The 17,131-nt window shown below is 39.3% G+C and overlaps 1 protein-coding gene across 1 annotated transcript; it reads left to right on the forward strand.

Annotated features, from left to right (window-relative positions):
• The first annotated feature begins 162 nt into the window (after positions 1-162).
• LOC124133340 (E3 ubiquitin-protein ligase RNFT1-like) lies at positions 163-11,303 on the forward strand. Its single transcript, XM_046497709.2, has 8 exons — positions 163-262; positions 821-1,399; positions 1,684-1,769; positions 3,831-3,940; positions 6,088-6,241; positions 8,476-8,688; positions 9,439-9,540; positions 10,739-11,303. The coding sequence occupies exons 2-8, from the start codon at positions 850-852 to the stop codon at positions 10,868-10,870; spliced, it is 1,347 nt and encodes a 448-aa protein (XP_046353665.2). The 5' UTR covers positions 163-262; positions 821-849; the 3' UTR covers positions 10,871-11,303.
• The last annotated feature ends 5,828 nt before the right edge of the window (positions 11,304-17,131 follow it).

Raw genomic sequence — 17,131 nt, forward strand, 5'->3', positions numbered from 1 at the left:
AAGTATTTTTAAACACAAAAGAAATACTTTTATATAAAAATAATGCGGTGTATTCCTATATTTGATTCAATATGAGTAAGGAATTTGTTTAGCTTTACTTCTACACAAGTGACACATTTGTAAAAGCTATTTCCATTGGTTTTAATTGGAGTTTGTGATCCAATCAGAATGGCTGTACCATGAGCGTCGGGATGGATAACAGGTGTCAGAAATTTCATCGGGAAGTTACAACATACTGAAACCATACCACCGAGTATAACTGGTACAACCATTTTACCATTTTTGTTTACAAATAAATGTTTCGAGAGTTTAAGGTTGCAGTAGTTGCGGAAATTTGTTCATACATGTTGACAAAACATACTGCCAAACATCAGAATCAGCCAAACAGATACCGAAATAGGCCCAGTAGGTTCTAGGCTTGTGTTTACCATTAGGCTACTGGTTTTGGCTTATGGCTATTCTAAGCAATAAGGTCTAGTCAGCATGAGAGTTAGGTTATTAATCCTTTGTACAACTTGAATGTGTCTTTTTGAGTAGAATTTGCAAAGGACAATAACTGATTCTCATCAGAGACCATATAATAGATTATATGGTCTCTGTTCTCATGTATCCAAATTATTTGTGCATGAACGTTGGTAATTTTAGAGGTGTGAAACTAGATTCAGATTTGTTTGAGTTGTTTGTTTTGCCAAGTTTGGGTACAGGATGCAATATTATAGTTTGAATATGTCTGAGTGTATACAGAAACTTTCTATCACCAGGCCTAACTCTCAATTAAATATATAATCCAATGCTCAAACAATTTTCTACCTAATTTCAGATAACCAGTACCTTCATGAAATATCTACAATGAATGAAGACAGGTCATTGCATAATGCAAACATGGCCGACAGTAGAAGAGATTCAGGTCAAAGCTTTTCTCTTCGTCTCGGAAATCTTCAAATGCCAATTCAAATTCAGAATCGTCTGCCTCTTGGGAGAAACATGACAAGCATGGCTCAGGGCTTCCTGCCCAATTTCCAACAATCACCACGAACAACAGGTGCACCAGCGCTGTCAGCATCAGTGATCTCGGAGCCATCAGCTGTCATTGACATGTCGTCATTGGGTGCAATAAACTCCCAGGCAACTATTCATCCTCAACAGCACATGATGTATGCAGACAGCCATGATCATGGTCATGGACACGGGCATGGACACGGGCATGGACATGGACACGGGCATGCCCACATGGCACCGATGCAAGATGAGAACCAAAACCATAATGTAATGGCAGACAATCCGAATCCATTGAATGAGCTTCAACCGAATGACTGGAGACCGTTTCTGCTCTGGTTCCAGAAGTGTGGAATTTTCTTTGTGCTTCTCTTCATGAAACTGATGTATGACCATAGATTAGGTGAGAAAGAGGTCCTAATAACCTAATGATAGGACGTGAAATTAGATTATTACAGTCTCACAATCTTTCTACTGAGCGATTGAACATGTTAAAAGGAGATAATTTTTAAGACCTTTAAGTGGTTTATTATCAAAGTCCTACATCTGTATTGTTCTGCTTGTGAACTTGAATAATGACACTTAACCAGCGTAATCTTTTATAACAGAGAACAACATTTAACATGTTTAACATTCAATAGTTGAAAATGTTTCAAGAATGTTATCACAAATGACTCTTTTTTTCAGGATTACTGGTTTTCTTTGCCTTGGGTGGAACATTTTATTATGCTAATCTGAAGCTTGTACAGTTCATACATCAGACTGCAGTGAGGGTAAGTAATGGTGTTGATTTCTCTATTAACCAATGAAATGATCTTCTTTCCAAAACTTTAATGCCTTACCATGATCATTGACATTTTCGACTGCTTCCATGAAGTAGTGGATAGAGTGTCAGCCGGGAGAGCGGAAGATTGGTAGTTTGGTCCCTACTTGTCATATTCAGCATTAGGAGGGTAAAAACAAGCACTGGTCGGTATAAGTGCATGCAAGTCGCTATATAAGTGCAATCATCTTGAATGTGACAGAGAGCCCCATTTTACCACTCCTCGCCTTATGTTGACATTTACAGCCTTAGGTGTTACAAAATGTTTTAACATTCTGATGACTTCAAGATGGAAGTTGAAGACCCTACATTCATTTTATCATGATTGAATATTTTAGAAATTAGTTGACAAAACTGTGATCAACAGAATTTGTCCACCAATCCTAATAACCACTGTCTCAATATGGCTCTTATAGAACATTTGTCTAGTTGCCAGGCATTATTCTAGGGTGGGGCATTGTGCTTTTAGCCTTGAAAAAAGGCCCACATTTTCAAAGACAATGGGGCATTTTAACATTGTGTTGTTTGGGCATGTGTGAGTGTACCTCTGGAATATTTTCACATAAACATGATAAAGGGCCCATGTCAGAAATAGAACATTTGTCTAGTTGCCATGGTCAGTTATAAAGGGAATGTTTACGTTTTTGATTTTGAAGTATAAGAAACTCAATGTCAAACAATTGTCATGATTATTATACACAAAAGAGTTTGTTATTAGAAATAGGTGAAATGGGGTTTAATGTCACGTCCAAGTTTATTGCACTTATAAAGCGATGTGCATGCACGTGTGTGTATGGCTCCTTGTTCTAGTCTGGACTAATGCCAATTTTATAGTTCCAGCCCACTGAGATACCGTGCTGCAGTTTAACATAAATACCCCACCCAGGCACAGTATACTGACTCTGAGCCGACCAGTGCTTGTTTTAGCCCCTTAAGGCTGACAGGGTAACAACAAGTACCATCTATTAACGTTTTTTGGTACGACGCGACCAGGGGATCGTACCCCAGACCTTTCGCTCTTCAGGCAGACACACTGCCATTAGCATGATTAGACTATGGAGGCGGTCTTATATGATATTAGAAATGACAACTGATAATTTATTACAATGTAGATATTACTCACCATGATCGGTATTGGAGTTGTTTAAGAATAGATCCCCCCCTCAAGCAACTTATGCTTGTCATACATGGCAACTAAATGGATTGGTGATTGATGTCATCCCGTGAAGGTCCAGGTTAGAATAGGTCTTCAGCAACCCATGCTTGCCGTAAAAGGCGACTATGCTTGTCGCGAGAGGCGACTAAAGGGATCTGGTGGTCAGGCTCACTGACTTGGTTGATGTATATCATCGGTCCCAATTGTATGGATCGATGCTCATGATGTCAATCACTGGATTGTCTGGTCCAGACTCGATTATTTACAGACCGCCGTCACATAGCTGGAATATTGCTGAGTGCGGCGTTAAACAACAAACAAACAAAACAAAGCATGTCATCCTTCCCTGACAGTGTGGAACGTTGCTCATAAGATCAGTCTCTTGTTTTTCTGGTCCAGACCTGATTATTCACAAACCAGCCATCATATTGCTGAAATATTGCTGAATGTGGTGGTAAACAAATGCTTTGTCAGTGGTACTTTTAGTCCACTAGTCTTTATGATGATAACATATAGCAAAACCCCCCATTATGGCTAAAACTTTCTACTAGTCCTTGTGATACCATAGCTATTTGGCAGTTTGGCGAGGATTACAGGACTCACGCCAATTTCTAGGGGCAGTCGGGTAGCCTAGTGGTTAAAGCGTTCGCTCGTCACGTCGAAGACCCGGGTTCGATTCCCGACATGGGTACAATGTATGAACCCCATTTCTGGTGTCCCCTGCCGTGATATTGCTGGAATATTGCTAAAAGCGGCGTAAAACCAAACTCACTCACTCACTCACTCATGCCAATTTCTAATGCTGATTGTATGACGTTGTCTTCTTGGTCACTATGTTTCTGTTTCTGTTGACAGGAGAGTCGAGCTCTGTGGGCAGTCTTCCAGCCTCTGTGGCTCATATGTTTCCTCGCAGTTAACATTGCTATACTCTACTATGCATTCTCAGAACAAAATATTTGGAAGCTGTAAGTACTGCATCAGATGGATTCTTCTTCTCCTCGGGGGCGGGGTGGGGGCGCGGGGTAATCAATCCAGTGGTCAAAGCATCATCTTCACGAGGCAAGAGCGTCCACTAGCTTATACCAAAGCCTAGTTTCTACCCTTGCCACATCAAGGCCACTTTTCTTGGCTCGATCCTGGCACCAGCTCGCTAAGATCACGAGTTGTGCCCCCTGTAATGAAAACGCGATATCCTATCAGATCTCTGTTCTTATCTTGTATAGTTTCACAAATATGGCGGCTACCATAGGCGATGACCTAGTCGATCAGATAACGAAAAGATTCACGATTTCATCCCTGACACAAAAACATAGGCAATCGTTGGGGGGTTTAAAGATGAAAAAGACATATTCATGTCGACAAAGTCAGGCAGCGGTAAATCATTTTCATACGAAGGTGTACCAGTCATGAATGCTGATTTTGTGACATGTGCGATAGTCCAATCATATTTAGCACAGGAAAGTGGGCTTGATGTGGCAAGAGTGAAAACAAGACTTTGAAAATAAGGCTAGTGGACGCTCTTGCCTCGGGAAGATGTTAAAGCATTGGGTCGTCACGCTGCAGACCTGGGTTCGCTTCCCTACAAGGGTACAATGTGTGAAGCCCATTTCTAGTGTCCCCTGCGTGATAGTGCTGGAATATGGCTAAAAGCGGACCCTGGGGGGATTCTGGGCTAGAATTGTCTTCGGCAAACTATTCTGGTTGTACAAGGCATCTTACGGATGGCCTGGAGCCCATTGTCAATCTAGGGCCAGATGTTGTAATTAGTGCCTTGTGTGGAACGGACCCATTATCATGATTATCTCCAGGATGGTAGGATTATCATCAACTGTAATTACGCAACAAAGTGCCAGTAACTAGATAACCAGAGAGATATTAGACTAGTGGGTAAAGCGTTGGCTGGTAAAACTTAAGTGTTGGGTTGATTTCTCACTCAGGAAATAATGTGTCCTTGGTCATGATATGTTTGGAAAGTTGCTAGAGTGGCTTATAACTCACTCACTTTTAATCCCCTGCCGTGGAGAAGTGCTGGGTTGGAGTCACTACTCAGCTCAACTTTTAGTCCTGAATTAGTGACAATCTAGAAGGATTAGCTGTGTTTCCCGAACCCAAACCCTACTTATGTTTCTTTAACCACAGCCCAAAATAGGTGGTGTCTTGTTGCACTCCACTAGGATTGATGATGTATTACATGCTTCTTAAGAACATACCCTATGGTCATGATGGTTACCGGTAGTTGTATTGTTTCTGAATTTTATACAATGTTATATGATATTTTTCATTTTGAACAAATTACCATAATTACTTCTGGCACCTTACTTATGTTTTTTTTTCTCAGTTTATTATTTACTTTAGGACTTATGCAGCCCTCTAGTTGGTGATGATTTGGCACCAATGATTTATCATTAAGTCACCACATTTACGATGGTGTACCTCATGTCAAACACAAGTCTTTCACCCCCATTTTGTTTGTCGGTTTGTCTCATCATACCTGTGCTCATGGATTTCACCGAGGTGGTAAACGTCTGAGACCTGCATCACATCAGGCTTTCCTCCCCCATTACGCTGATGCTGTGATATACCGTATTCGACATAATAAGCGCCCAGGGCGCTCTCAAAATTAGAAATAGGGGTCTCTTATAAGAATAATATTTTGGTAAAAAAAACAGTTGAAAAATATATTTCATGGTTTATGCTGACAACCTGAAATGTTTATGTATGACAGATTTTCCAGAATTTAATTGCCCATAATTAAGGGTGCATATAACACACAAGTGCATGCGAATAAATAAGTCTTGTGTCCATTGATCAATCGGAAGGGGTGCTAATCGGGATTGTTCACTAGCCAATATCTTTGCAAATGTTGCCGTGGGCGCTTATTAGAGGGGGGCACTTATTGCGTTGAATACGGTAGCTGGGATACTGTTTAAAGTGGTGTTAAACCCAATTCACTCACTCACTCAAACACAAATCCTGTGCAAATATATGTAAGGTAATAATGCATTTAAAGATTGATTTGGATTTCATTTTGAATTCGGCTCCTTTGGAAACTGTTGGCTTTGGTCGTTGAGGTCTCCTAATGGTTTGAATGATTTTGTGTTTGTTTTTTTAGATTGATGTTCAAGATGCCTCATGTGAATGAGGTGGACATCTGGACACTGCTGTGGATAGTCCTACTGACTGACTACATCATCAAGTTCTCCACAGTCATACTGAAGTCATTTATTGCCATGGTGCCTCTCCAGTGTCTGCCCCACAAAAGGAGGGTGGGTATTCAACTACTACACATAGAGCTGGGGCGGTCGGGTAGCCTAGTGGTTAAAGCGTTCGCTCGTCACGCCGAAGACCCGGGTTCGAATCCCGACATGGGTACAATGTGTGAAGCCCATTTCTGGTGTCCCCCGCCGTGATATTGCTGGAATATTGCTAAAAGCGGCGTAAAACCAAACTCACTCCCTCACTCACTCACTACACATAGCACTAATGTCAAGGACTGTTCCACAAAGCGATCTTAGCTTTAAGGTGATCGTAACTCCCATACTTTAACATAGATTTACGACAGTCATAGTGCTGTGATTGCTTTGTGGAACGGGACCCTGTAGACTACTGCTCAAAAGCGCTTTTGGTCTGAGTAATGTCACGACAGACAAAGCGATCAAGTCTCTACACTTCATAGGCCTACTCAAAAAGTTTTCAGTTTCCTCTTAAACATGTTAAAGCTTGCAAGTTCCTGAATTGAGTGAAAATGCAAAGATAGATTATTCCACAGATTTGAGACCACTGTCTGAAAAGTTCTGTCACCAAATGTGTTGGTCCCTGATGGAGACCCTTATTTTGATCTCAAGATAACACAAGGACTTTTCAGCCAGGAGTCAGTATGCTGTGTATATGCACATTGCTTTATCAGTGGAATAACGCAACGTTAAACCCTGTTTTACCTCTCACCTCAGGCTTGTTCAACTATGTACACCAAACATTGACCCATGAAGATCTGGGTTAGAATAAGTCTTCAACAACCCATGCTTGCCGTAAAAGGCGACTGCTTGTCCTAAGAGGTGACAAATGGGATCGGGTGGTCAGGTTCGCTGACTTGGTTGATACATGTCATTGTATCCCATATCCTATTTGACGTCAGTCACTGGATTGTTTGGTCCAGACTCGTTTTTGTACAGACAGCCGTCATATAGCTTGAATATTGCTGAGTGCGGTGTTAAACAACACACAAACAAACAAACACTAAACATTGACCAGTTGTTAGACATAAGGCTTATAAAAATAATAGAATTGGTTCTCTGGCAATGGCTTGAAAATATAGTGTGGGGCGGGCAGTGGTTGTTTTTTTTTGTTGCTTGTTCAAACTAGTATGTAACAAAATAAACAGTTGTAAAACATCAACCTGGGAAAGGGCCTCCCTCCATGAACAAGCATACAAACTCCTATTGCTTCCATGTCCATGTTAAAGGGAAGTAACTGTGTGCTGTTTTGGATCACATTGTTTTTAAGCATTAGGATTTTTTTATTTCTTTGAAAAGGGAAATAAAAATGAAACATGCGGCAGACTTTATGATGATGCGGGTGGTGCCTGAGAACCAAGATAATTCTTTTTTTAAGCCTAATATATATCAATAGTTTCTGCAGTCTGTGGGCCAAAGAAAGACTGATGCAAGACTAGGTCAGAGGTACTTTAATCAGATGTCCAAGGAAGGTAAAAATCAAAGCTACTTTAATTAGTAAGCCAACATGTTAAAGTTAGGTTTGTTTTAAGTGTAGGTTACTTACCAATATGGGCCAGGGAAAGGCTAGTTTCAAGTGTAGGTTACTTTAACATGTTTAAAATAAAAACGCTGGGGCACTTGGGTAGCCTAGTGGTTAAAGCGTTCGCTGGTCACGCTGAAGTCCAGGGTTCGATTCCCAACATGGGTACAATGTGTGAACCCCATTTCTGGTTTTCCCCGCTGTAATATTGCTAAAAGCGACGTAAAAATGTACTAACTCACAACTGTATCCCAATTGCGTGGATCAATGCTCCTGATGTCAATCACTGGATTGTCTGGTCCAGACTCGATTATATACAGACCACCGTCATATAGCTGGAATATTGCTGAGTGCGGCGTTAAGCAACAAACAAACAAAGTAATTAACTCACTCAATTACTAAAAAAGAGGGCAACTTTCCACAGCATGTCAAAGCTGTATGGTCCAAAGATAAGCTAGATTCATGAACAACTGATGCCTGCATTCAATCAGTAAATATAGATGTGTAAAGATAATCAGGTATGCTGGCCAAAAAGTCTACATTGTGTTATTATGCACAGTGTTGTTAAACTTTCGGGGTTTAGAAATCTTTCATGCATATTTGTACATAAGCAGCTCAAAATAAATTGGGTTATGGTAATTTATTTTGTGTACAAATAGGCAGCTTATCTGGTGCCTAGGAGATAAGTATCCTTTGATACAAACAGTTTTAGCTCATTCTTAATAATAACCGTTTGTTTTTTCAGGGCAAATATTTTATGTTTGTGGAGCACGTGTCTCAGTGTTACCGTCACCTTATACCCATAATTCCTTGGATACACTTCCTGTCTGATGATCAGCAGTCAGCTCGCTGGTTTTCCATCTTGTGTGTCATTGTATACGGCGTCTTCAAACTTAGCATTCTTTGGGGACTGTGGTGTGAGCTAGTCAAAGCCTTCAACAGACTCCGTGTTCAAGCAGTGAGTATGATTTGTGTCAATATTGACAATGTTAAGAGATTCATTTTTTCGCTCGTCCTCACAAACCATCTGCTAGAGTTTGTGAAAGTGATATTCTAGAACGAAATGTCACAATATTCTAGTCTCAGACTTGCAAACTTATGATATTTTCTAACCCATATGACATGCATAAAATGAAAAGATTTTGTAGATGTTGTTTCAGTTGAGTATATTACAGTACTTACAGTAACCATGGAATATCATGAAAAGATACAAAAGGATTGGCTGAAAAGGACGTTTGCCATTTTCAAATAGTTTGACCAGCAGATGAAGACATCACCAGTCTATAAAAAACTGTGCATTTGTCCCAGAAGCCTGATCATTGATTGGAATCCAATATGATTCTTGGTTTGTCAGCACCATGCCCGGGCTTCAGTTTTACAAAACTGGTAAACACCTTTGACCTGCATCACTTTGGGCTTTCCTCCCATAGTAATATGCAATGATACGACCAAAATACTGGTCAAAACACACTCACTCATCACGTTTTCAACCTCGAAGTTCACACTAGTCTGCCAGCCCGTGACTACTGTATTTGACATGATAAGCACCCCGCTCGAATAAGCGATGGTCAGATTGGTTCGGATTCTTATAAAGAGGCAGCCATCATATAGTTGGATATGGCTGTGGGCACTGATTAACAAACAAATCAGGTCTTCAGAAACTGATCTGTAAAATCAGTTAATTTAACAATTGCTTCCATGTTTACAGAATTTTGGTGTGAAACCTACGCCAAGTGAGTTGAAGAATCGAGGAGAACATTGTCCAATATGCCAGGATGATTATAAGGAGCCGGTCATGCTTACATGTAAAGTAAGTTGGTTTTTGTTGAACACACTGGTAGTTACTTTTACAAGAATATGCTTCACAAAAAAAAAAAATGTTTTTTATTGATATTTTTCTCACCAGATTTTATGGACAATCAAGTACAATTAGAAAGTATTAAATATTTGAAATGAATCGGCTGGAATGCAGGCTTGAATTGTTTTCATCCGTCTTGGAAAGCCAGACATCTGTTCAGAGTGGTGGCACGGGTGGCCCAGTCATCTAAGGCACCGCGATTCGCTGAGCAGAGTTGCGTCCCTTGGGCACGCCAGAAACCTATGATTGTGGGTTCGAATCCCGGTTCGCCCCGATTATGTTTCTAGGTTTGTCAGCACCATACCCGGGCTTGTGGGTTTCACCGAATTGGTAAACGTTTGAGACCTGCATCACTTCGGGCTTTCCTCCCACATTAAGCTGACACGCCGCGATATAACTGGAATAATGTTAAAAGTGGTGTTAAACCCAACTCACTCACTCACTCACTGTTCAGAGTTTAAAAATATAAATTCATTTCATGTTTTTAATAAATATTTGTCCCATTATTTCTTATGCTTATGTGCAAGGTAAAGTTTTGATACTGTCCATGTATAGGAACTGGCACTATTGGCAAGAAATTACAAGGATTAACACTGATTAATATGTACCATATCCATGGTTCCATTTCAAGCTGTTTCAGTGTATCATTTACCCTTAATAATGGCTGTATCCTTTTCTTCACATAGTACCTGTGCTAAAGAAGAGTTTAAGACAGTGTTCATTATTTTGAATTTGTACTGTATGTAACAACTAAAAGTTTCGAAGATCTGGGGTAGAATAGGTCTTCAGCAACCTATGCTTGTTGTAAAAGGTGATGAACAGGATCGGGTGGTCAGGCTCGCTGACTTGGTTGATGTAGGTCATTGATCCCAATTGCGTGGATCAATGCTCGTGATATCAATCACTGGATTGTCTGGTCCAGACTGGATTTTTTACAGAGATCGCCATCATATAGCTAGAATATTGCTGATTGTGGCGTTAAACAACAAACAAACAAACAAACAAACAAACACCTACCCCTGGAACTTTATTTTCAATTGTGCAGAAGCTATTACAGTTTGTCTCATGTTATTTTAGTTGTTTGATGATGTATATGATTCAATTTGAGATGAATATTTCCTGTCTATATTCTGATATGTTGTATTTTCAGCATGTATTCTGTGAAGACTGTGTGTCACTGTGGTTTGACCGAGAACGAACTTGTCCCATGTGTCGGGCCCAGATTACAGACAATCCCCATTTCCAGGACGGGAGTACAAGTTTCCATCTGCAGTGGTATTAATACCTCCTTAGTGGTATCCATACCAATGATGCTCAGTCTTTGTCATAGTCTCAACATATTGCCACTGAGTGACGTCTCCAGAATATTGCTGATGTTGCTGTTTAATATATTTATTCCGACGGAGAGAATTGTGATCAGTTGCTTTTGTTAATGACCACTGAAGTTTTTATTGCTGATGTCAGCAATGTTACAGCTATATTATGGCACCTGTAAATAATCAAGTCTGGCCGAGAAAGCCATTACCTTGATTATCTGTATTTTATGTATTCCTTCTGTTGTGATATGTACCCCATCTTTCCGGGGCAAGAGAGTTGACTGACTTTAAAAGTCCAGTTTCCACCCTTGCCGAACTAGGCTGGTATTATGGAGTAACATTTTGGCTGGACTAACGAGTGTATGCATAGTCCAATCAAATTCGAGCAACGAAATCGAAATCTGGTTCGTAAACTGTTGTGCAGATTTCGGTCGATTGCAGGATTTGCAAAGCATGTGTACGTCAACAGATATTTTCCAAATCTTTTCATGTTTTAATCAAGATGCTCACGTGATTTGATGCACCTCGCGTTTTATCACAATATAGATTTTGATAATCGATCAGATCGTCTTGACTGGGTGCCGCCATTTTGTTTGAATCAAATGCAAGTGATACGAGTGGAAGCTGATTGGTCCATAGGAGCGGTTTAGAAGGGACATTACTTGTGATAACCACTGGTGGCGCTACGATCGAGCCCAGGAATTCCAGCCTAGTTTGGCAAGGGTGGAAACTGGACTTTTAAAGTCAGTTACCGGTAACTCTCTTGCCTTGGAAAGATGTATATACCCCTGACGCTCCATCATAGCTTTGTGTCATTACCATCTGTCCAATCCAAGGATTTATCGAGACCTGCGAAGAGGCCGAAATTTTACCCAAAGTCTACAGCAAATGTCAGTAAAAACTCCCAAATTGGAATTACAAATTTCCCAATTCATTTAAATATAGTAATGGCTAGTATTATGCTTTTGTAGGGGTGACATGTATTTCACTGACCGATTGAGCCAAATAACAATATTTTCCTTAATGACCTATAAGGGCACTTAATTTGGGCTACTGGATAAATCATCGGAGTAATTTGATTGGATGGCTTTTATTATCGTTGTATCATTTGAATGGGGTGCAAACTAAGCTGTGATTGTGAATGGGTCGAGGGTATGTATCACAATAGAATGGAGATAACCAGTGATTGATAGCATGAGTAACAATCTACTACCACCTCGGTTTGGTCGGTCTTCCTGCAAGTATTGCGGACTGTGGTGATGTCCAGCCCTGGAAACCCGACAGAGGACAGCTGAGTTTGTTGTGTATGTATTCATGGTAACCGTGGTAACAGTTTCTTCTTGCTCTCAGCTGGACTGGTGTTCTGATGACTATTTCTAGATCAGTATTTGATGCCATGTAGTTTGTCATTCCTACAGTGTTCATTTTGAACATTTTGTTGAAATTTGGAATCTTTAGATTAGCTTGTGTTACATTTGTGCAAGTCAGCCGGCACTAGATAATATCCTAGGAATTGCAGCCTCAGAAATATGTTTTTTTTTAGTACTAGTGTACAATTTCTGCATAGTCCCCAGAGTTTTCCTACTTGAACCAGACAAAAATGTTTACTATGTTTACATTTTCTTTCAGTTTTATTCAGTTCCAATTAGTAACAAAATTGAGCATTGAGAACTGGTTTAAAATTATACTACAGCCCTCAAATTCTATTCATCCGTTAGGTCTACGATCTTTGGAAGTTTCGATTCCCGACATGGGTACAATGTGTGAAGCCCATTTCTGGTGTCCCCCGCCGTGATATTGCTGGAATATTGCTAAAAGCGGCGTAAAACCATATTCACTCACTTACTCTTTGGAAGTTTACTTGACCTCAGCACATTTTAGTAGTCGAGGCAGAGGACTAGCATGAATTTCACAGACTGGAATTTAATTTGGTGGTTCACTCAAAATGGATGATGTTCAAGTCATCAAGATACCGGTATATATGAAATATAGACATTACATCATGAAAGTATTCATTATATTAATTATATCAAAACAACCTGTATGTACTTGCACAGTGTATTTATAATGGCATAACTGGTCAGGTATCATGTTATTACTGTAATACGTCTTGACTTAAAGCTGCTGTTGAACGGTGCCAGGGTTTTACATGATTGCACTCTGTACATATAAAAACTACAAATGGATGCCAATATACCAACGACAGTCCTATTCCCGGGAGTCGTGAGGACTCATTTAGACTAAGGTAAATCTCTGGATCTTTTAGGTTGCATGCAGACATTAATTTGATTAAAGTTGGATTAGCATTAACTGACTTCCCTCAATGTGATGGTATGAATTTTCTGAGGTCCAATTGTGTTTGCTCAAAACAAGTGTTCCAGTGAGTGAATATGACTTGCATAATTATCCTGTTGTTTGTACATTTGAACTATTCTAGCAACAGAATTAGGGAATGCTTCGAATGAAACTGATTGTATTGGATAGTGTCACATTTTGGTTAAATTCAAATTTCCTTTGCAAACACATGTTGTGTCGACACATGGGTATCGGTCGAGTCCGTGTAGACAACTTTTGTCATGGTGTGCCTAAGAATAATAACCGCTATTCCACAAGGGCCGTAACCTTCATGAAAACAAGAAATGGAGAACTGCAGTAGAGCGTTGATATTATTGTTCACATGCCCCTTGAAATTTGGTTAGGTCCTACAATTTTTTTAAAAATTTACCACAGATGGCTTGATAGTTCCAATGTTTCTGGAATAATATAATTCTGGATAATATGCAAATGTTAAATATGGGTTATTTGCGGATGTTTCCTACAGTGATGAATACAGTTGGGTAGCAAGTGAAACAATGAGTCAATCGGTTACCTGAAACACAAGTATTTTAGTGGGGGGACTATGTCAGAAAGAGTAATTTCCCAATGGATGTGTGTTGGCAAACTGGTGGTGTTAAATTGTAACATAAAAGTAGGTATGTTCTCTGATCTGATTGGTTAAAAAGAGTTGTCGAATGAGCATAACATCACTGAATTTTTTGGGTCTCATCACCGTGTATGTATACATTAATTAATGGAACTATTTTTGAAATCATCAACATGATTAAATTAAGAACATCTCAGTTCATTTCAAGAGTGACTTGATTAAAAATATGGCTACAAAATGCCCAGCATGCATCAGTAATCATGTCAAAAGAAATGCTGAAACCAAGCTGAAATGTTTAGAATATGATTTGCATTTTTTTTTCTGATAATCATCTGCAGAAATCCGCTCCAATTTTCAAGAGCAGCAATATTGAAAACATTACTTTGACTTCTAATCGATATCACAACTTGAATTTAATGATTATAGTTAAACACAATATGTCCTGGTTGTAGTGTTTAATATACATTTCAAAACTAGGGTATGGTATTGTCATGGTAACGGGGATGTTGTGCATCACTTATTTGAAGTGCATACATTTTCCAAGATGGTAAATAGTTTATATTTTTTTCTAATGTTTGCCTGTTTGTCTTGTAAATAATCGTGTAAATTTACTGTACTGTATATTTAACTTCTTGAGACTGTTTCAAGTCAACTTGATTTGTTATTTTCATATCTCATCAAAGCATATCTCACAAATAGTACAGTTGTGTAAACATCAATATGTGTTTAGGTGAAAGAGTATGCTGCATCAGTGTCTGTTTAAGCTTAAAAAAATTAAAGAACTGGTTCTCAGGCAATGACTTGAAAATATAGTGTGGGCGGGCGATGTTTTTTTGTGTGGCTTGTTCAAACTAGTATGTAACCAAATAAACAGTTGTGTACCATCAACCTGGGAAAGGGCCTCCCTACATAAACAAGCATACAAACTCCTATTGGCGCCATGTTCATAGCATGAGATGCACAGTAAAGCAGTGCACATGTAAACGGAAGTAACTGTGTGCTTTATTGGATTGCATTGTGTTCAAGGATGAGGATTTTAAAATTTTTTTTGTAAATGGAAATAAAAACGAAACGTGTGATGGACTTTATTGTGGTGCAGGCGGTGCCTGAGAACCAAGACTATTATTTTTTTTAACCTTATGAGTTATATCATAAAACCCAGTGGAAGACTGCACATTTTGATAATCCAAGGCTGTACCAGACCTTATTAACCAAACTGCTTAGAGAAAAATAAATCTTCAAATTTTGTATTAATGGTGCTCATATCACAGACAGATGTTTCAATCATTACTTGTTGACATTCAGTGAAAACCTGCTCATTACTGATCTTGCAAATAAGCTTTCCATAAAATACACCCCCACAAAATTAAACGTCTATCTTCGTATAATTGTTGATAAAAAAGTGACACTGGAAAAAATGTGGTTGGGGGAGGACTGAAGTATTTCATTTGGAAGATAGCATCATTCGGATATTTCTACAGTGGATATGATATCTCATTGACTAATCCCTAATTTTGTATTACCGTATTCGACGTAATAAGCGCCCAGGGCACTCTCAAAATTAGAAATAGGGGGCTCTTATTAGAATATAATTTTGGTGAAATAGTTGAAAGATCGTAAATTGTGTGGTTTATGCCGACACCCTGAAATGATACAAAAGAAACTCTGTGTGTATTATACACGACAGATATATTTTTCAGGAATTTTATTGCCCGTAATCAAGGTTGCATATTACACACGATTGCGTACTATACACGAATAAATAAGCCTTGTGTACATAGATCAATCGGAAGGGTGCCAATTGGGATTGTTCACTAGCCAGTATATGAGCAAATATCGCCATGGGCGCTTATTACGTCGAATACGGTATTTGTTGTCTTTACCTTCGACAAACATGAGGAGGAGAGATATTTTGTTAAGGATAATGTACAAATAACTGGACATTTGTTACAAATAATGAGTAAGGCTGGCGAGTATCATTGTCATTATGTACGCACATGTTATCAGACACAATATACAGCATCAGAGTAACAAATACTTCATAATGAAATGTAAAATACAGCCTGAAAGGTAAAATAAATCAATAAATACATTTTAAAAATATAACACATTTCATTTTATTTCATGAGTACATTTGTAACACATGAGAATCTTAAACTTTGTGCTTCGATATACGTGCTCTATTTGAACTAGCCCGTATATTCGTACTGTACATGCATTTTATGCGATTAGATCGTTGTAGCCAGTACATGTGTTATGCACAAGCTTGGAATTAGTGCATGAACTAAAAATTAGCATTGCAGAAAGTAGGCCAGTTAGCTGTCAGTGTTACACATAATCTACAGTGAAATCACAGTGATGTCATGGCTGCCCTTAAGTCAACTACAAAGCTAGCTTAACATTTTTAGACAGTAATTAAGTGGTAATTTACTAAGATCTCATTGATCAAGGCATCGTCATTCCTGTGCGATTTTCCCGATTTGTATATTTCTGCTTCATCAAAAATTCCCAATTATGTTTCTAGGTTTGTCAGCACCATACCCGTGCTCGTGGGTTTCACCGAAGTGGTAAACGTCTGAGACCTGCATCACATCGTGCTTTCCTCCCACATTAAGCTGACACGCCGTGATATAACTGGAATACTGTTAAAAGTGGCGTTAAACCCAACTCACTCACTCACTCACTCATCAAATATTTGCTTCAGGGTATTTCTTATTTTATATGTAACTGAACTTGACAGTAATTGTCCAGGGAGCATGGTTTCCAGAGTCTGGATCTAGGTGATTTTACTGTGCTGCATCCTCTGTCGCCAGGGCAAGCATTTCGGTAAACCTACCCTAACCCCTGGATCCATTCCAGTGATCCATTGCAATCGGCAATCACTCACCCTTGAGTTCCTTTAGCATTTTACTGAATAATCAGTCATCGACGAAAGTGAAAGCGTTAGGGAGGTAACTCGTATTATCTAAAAACCAAAGCCACTGCCAGATTTTATGGACATGAAGACATCATTTCCATCAAAAAGATTTTTGAGGGCTTTCTTTTGCGTGTCAGTCCTATTTTTCAATGTTGAAAGACTCGCAAACTCCATCATAATCAATGCTACTGGTCCCCATGTGGTTGATATTGTCAACCGAACATTGAGGCTGGTTTGTAGCACGTATTCTGATTGGTCTGTTAGACCTAGTAGCGTAGCCAATCAATTTTGCAAATATAAATCAAGGGTGGGTAAGATTGTGAGAACCAGGGGAGTGGATCCAGGGGTTGGTGTAGGTTTACGGGACTGATAGCCCTGGAGGGTCGC

Source organism: Haliotis rufescens, unplaced genomic scaffold (assembly GCF_023055435.1).
Source record: "Haliotis rufescens isolate VD_foot unplaced genomic scaffold, xgHalRufe1.0.p SCAF_21, whole genome shotgun sequence".
NCBI classification, from domain to species: Eukaryota; Metazoa; Mollusca; class Gastropoda; order Lepetellida; family Haliotidae; genus Haliotis; species Haliotis rufescens.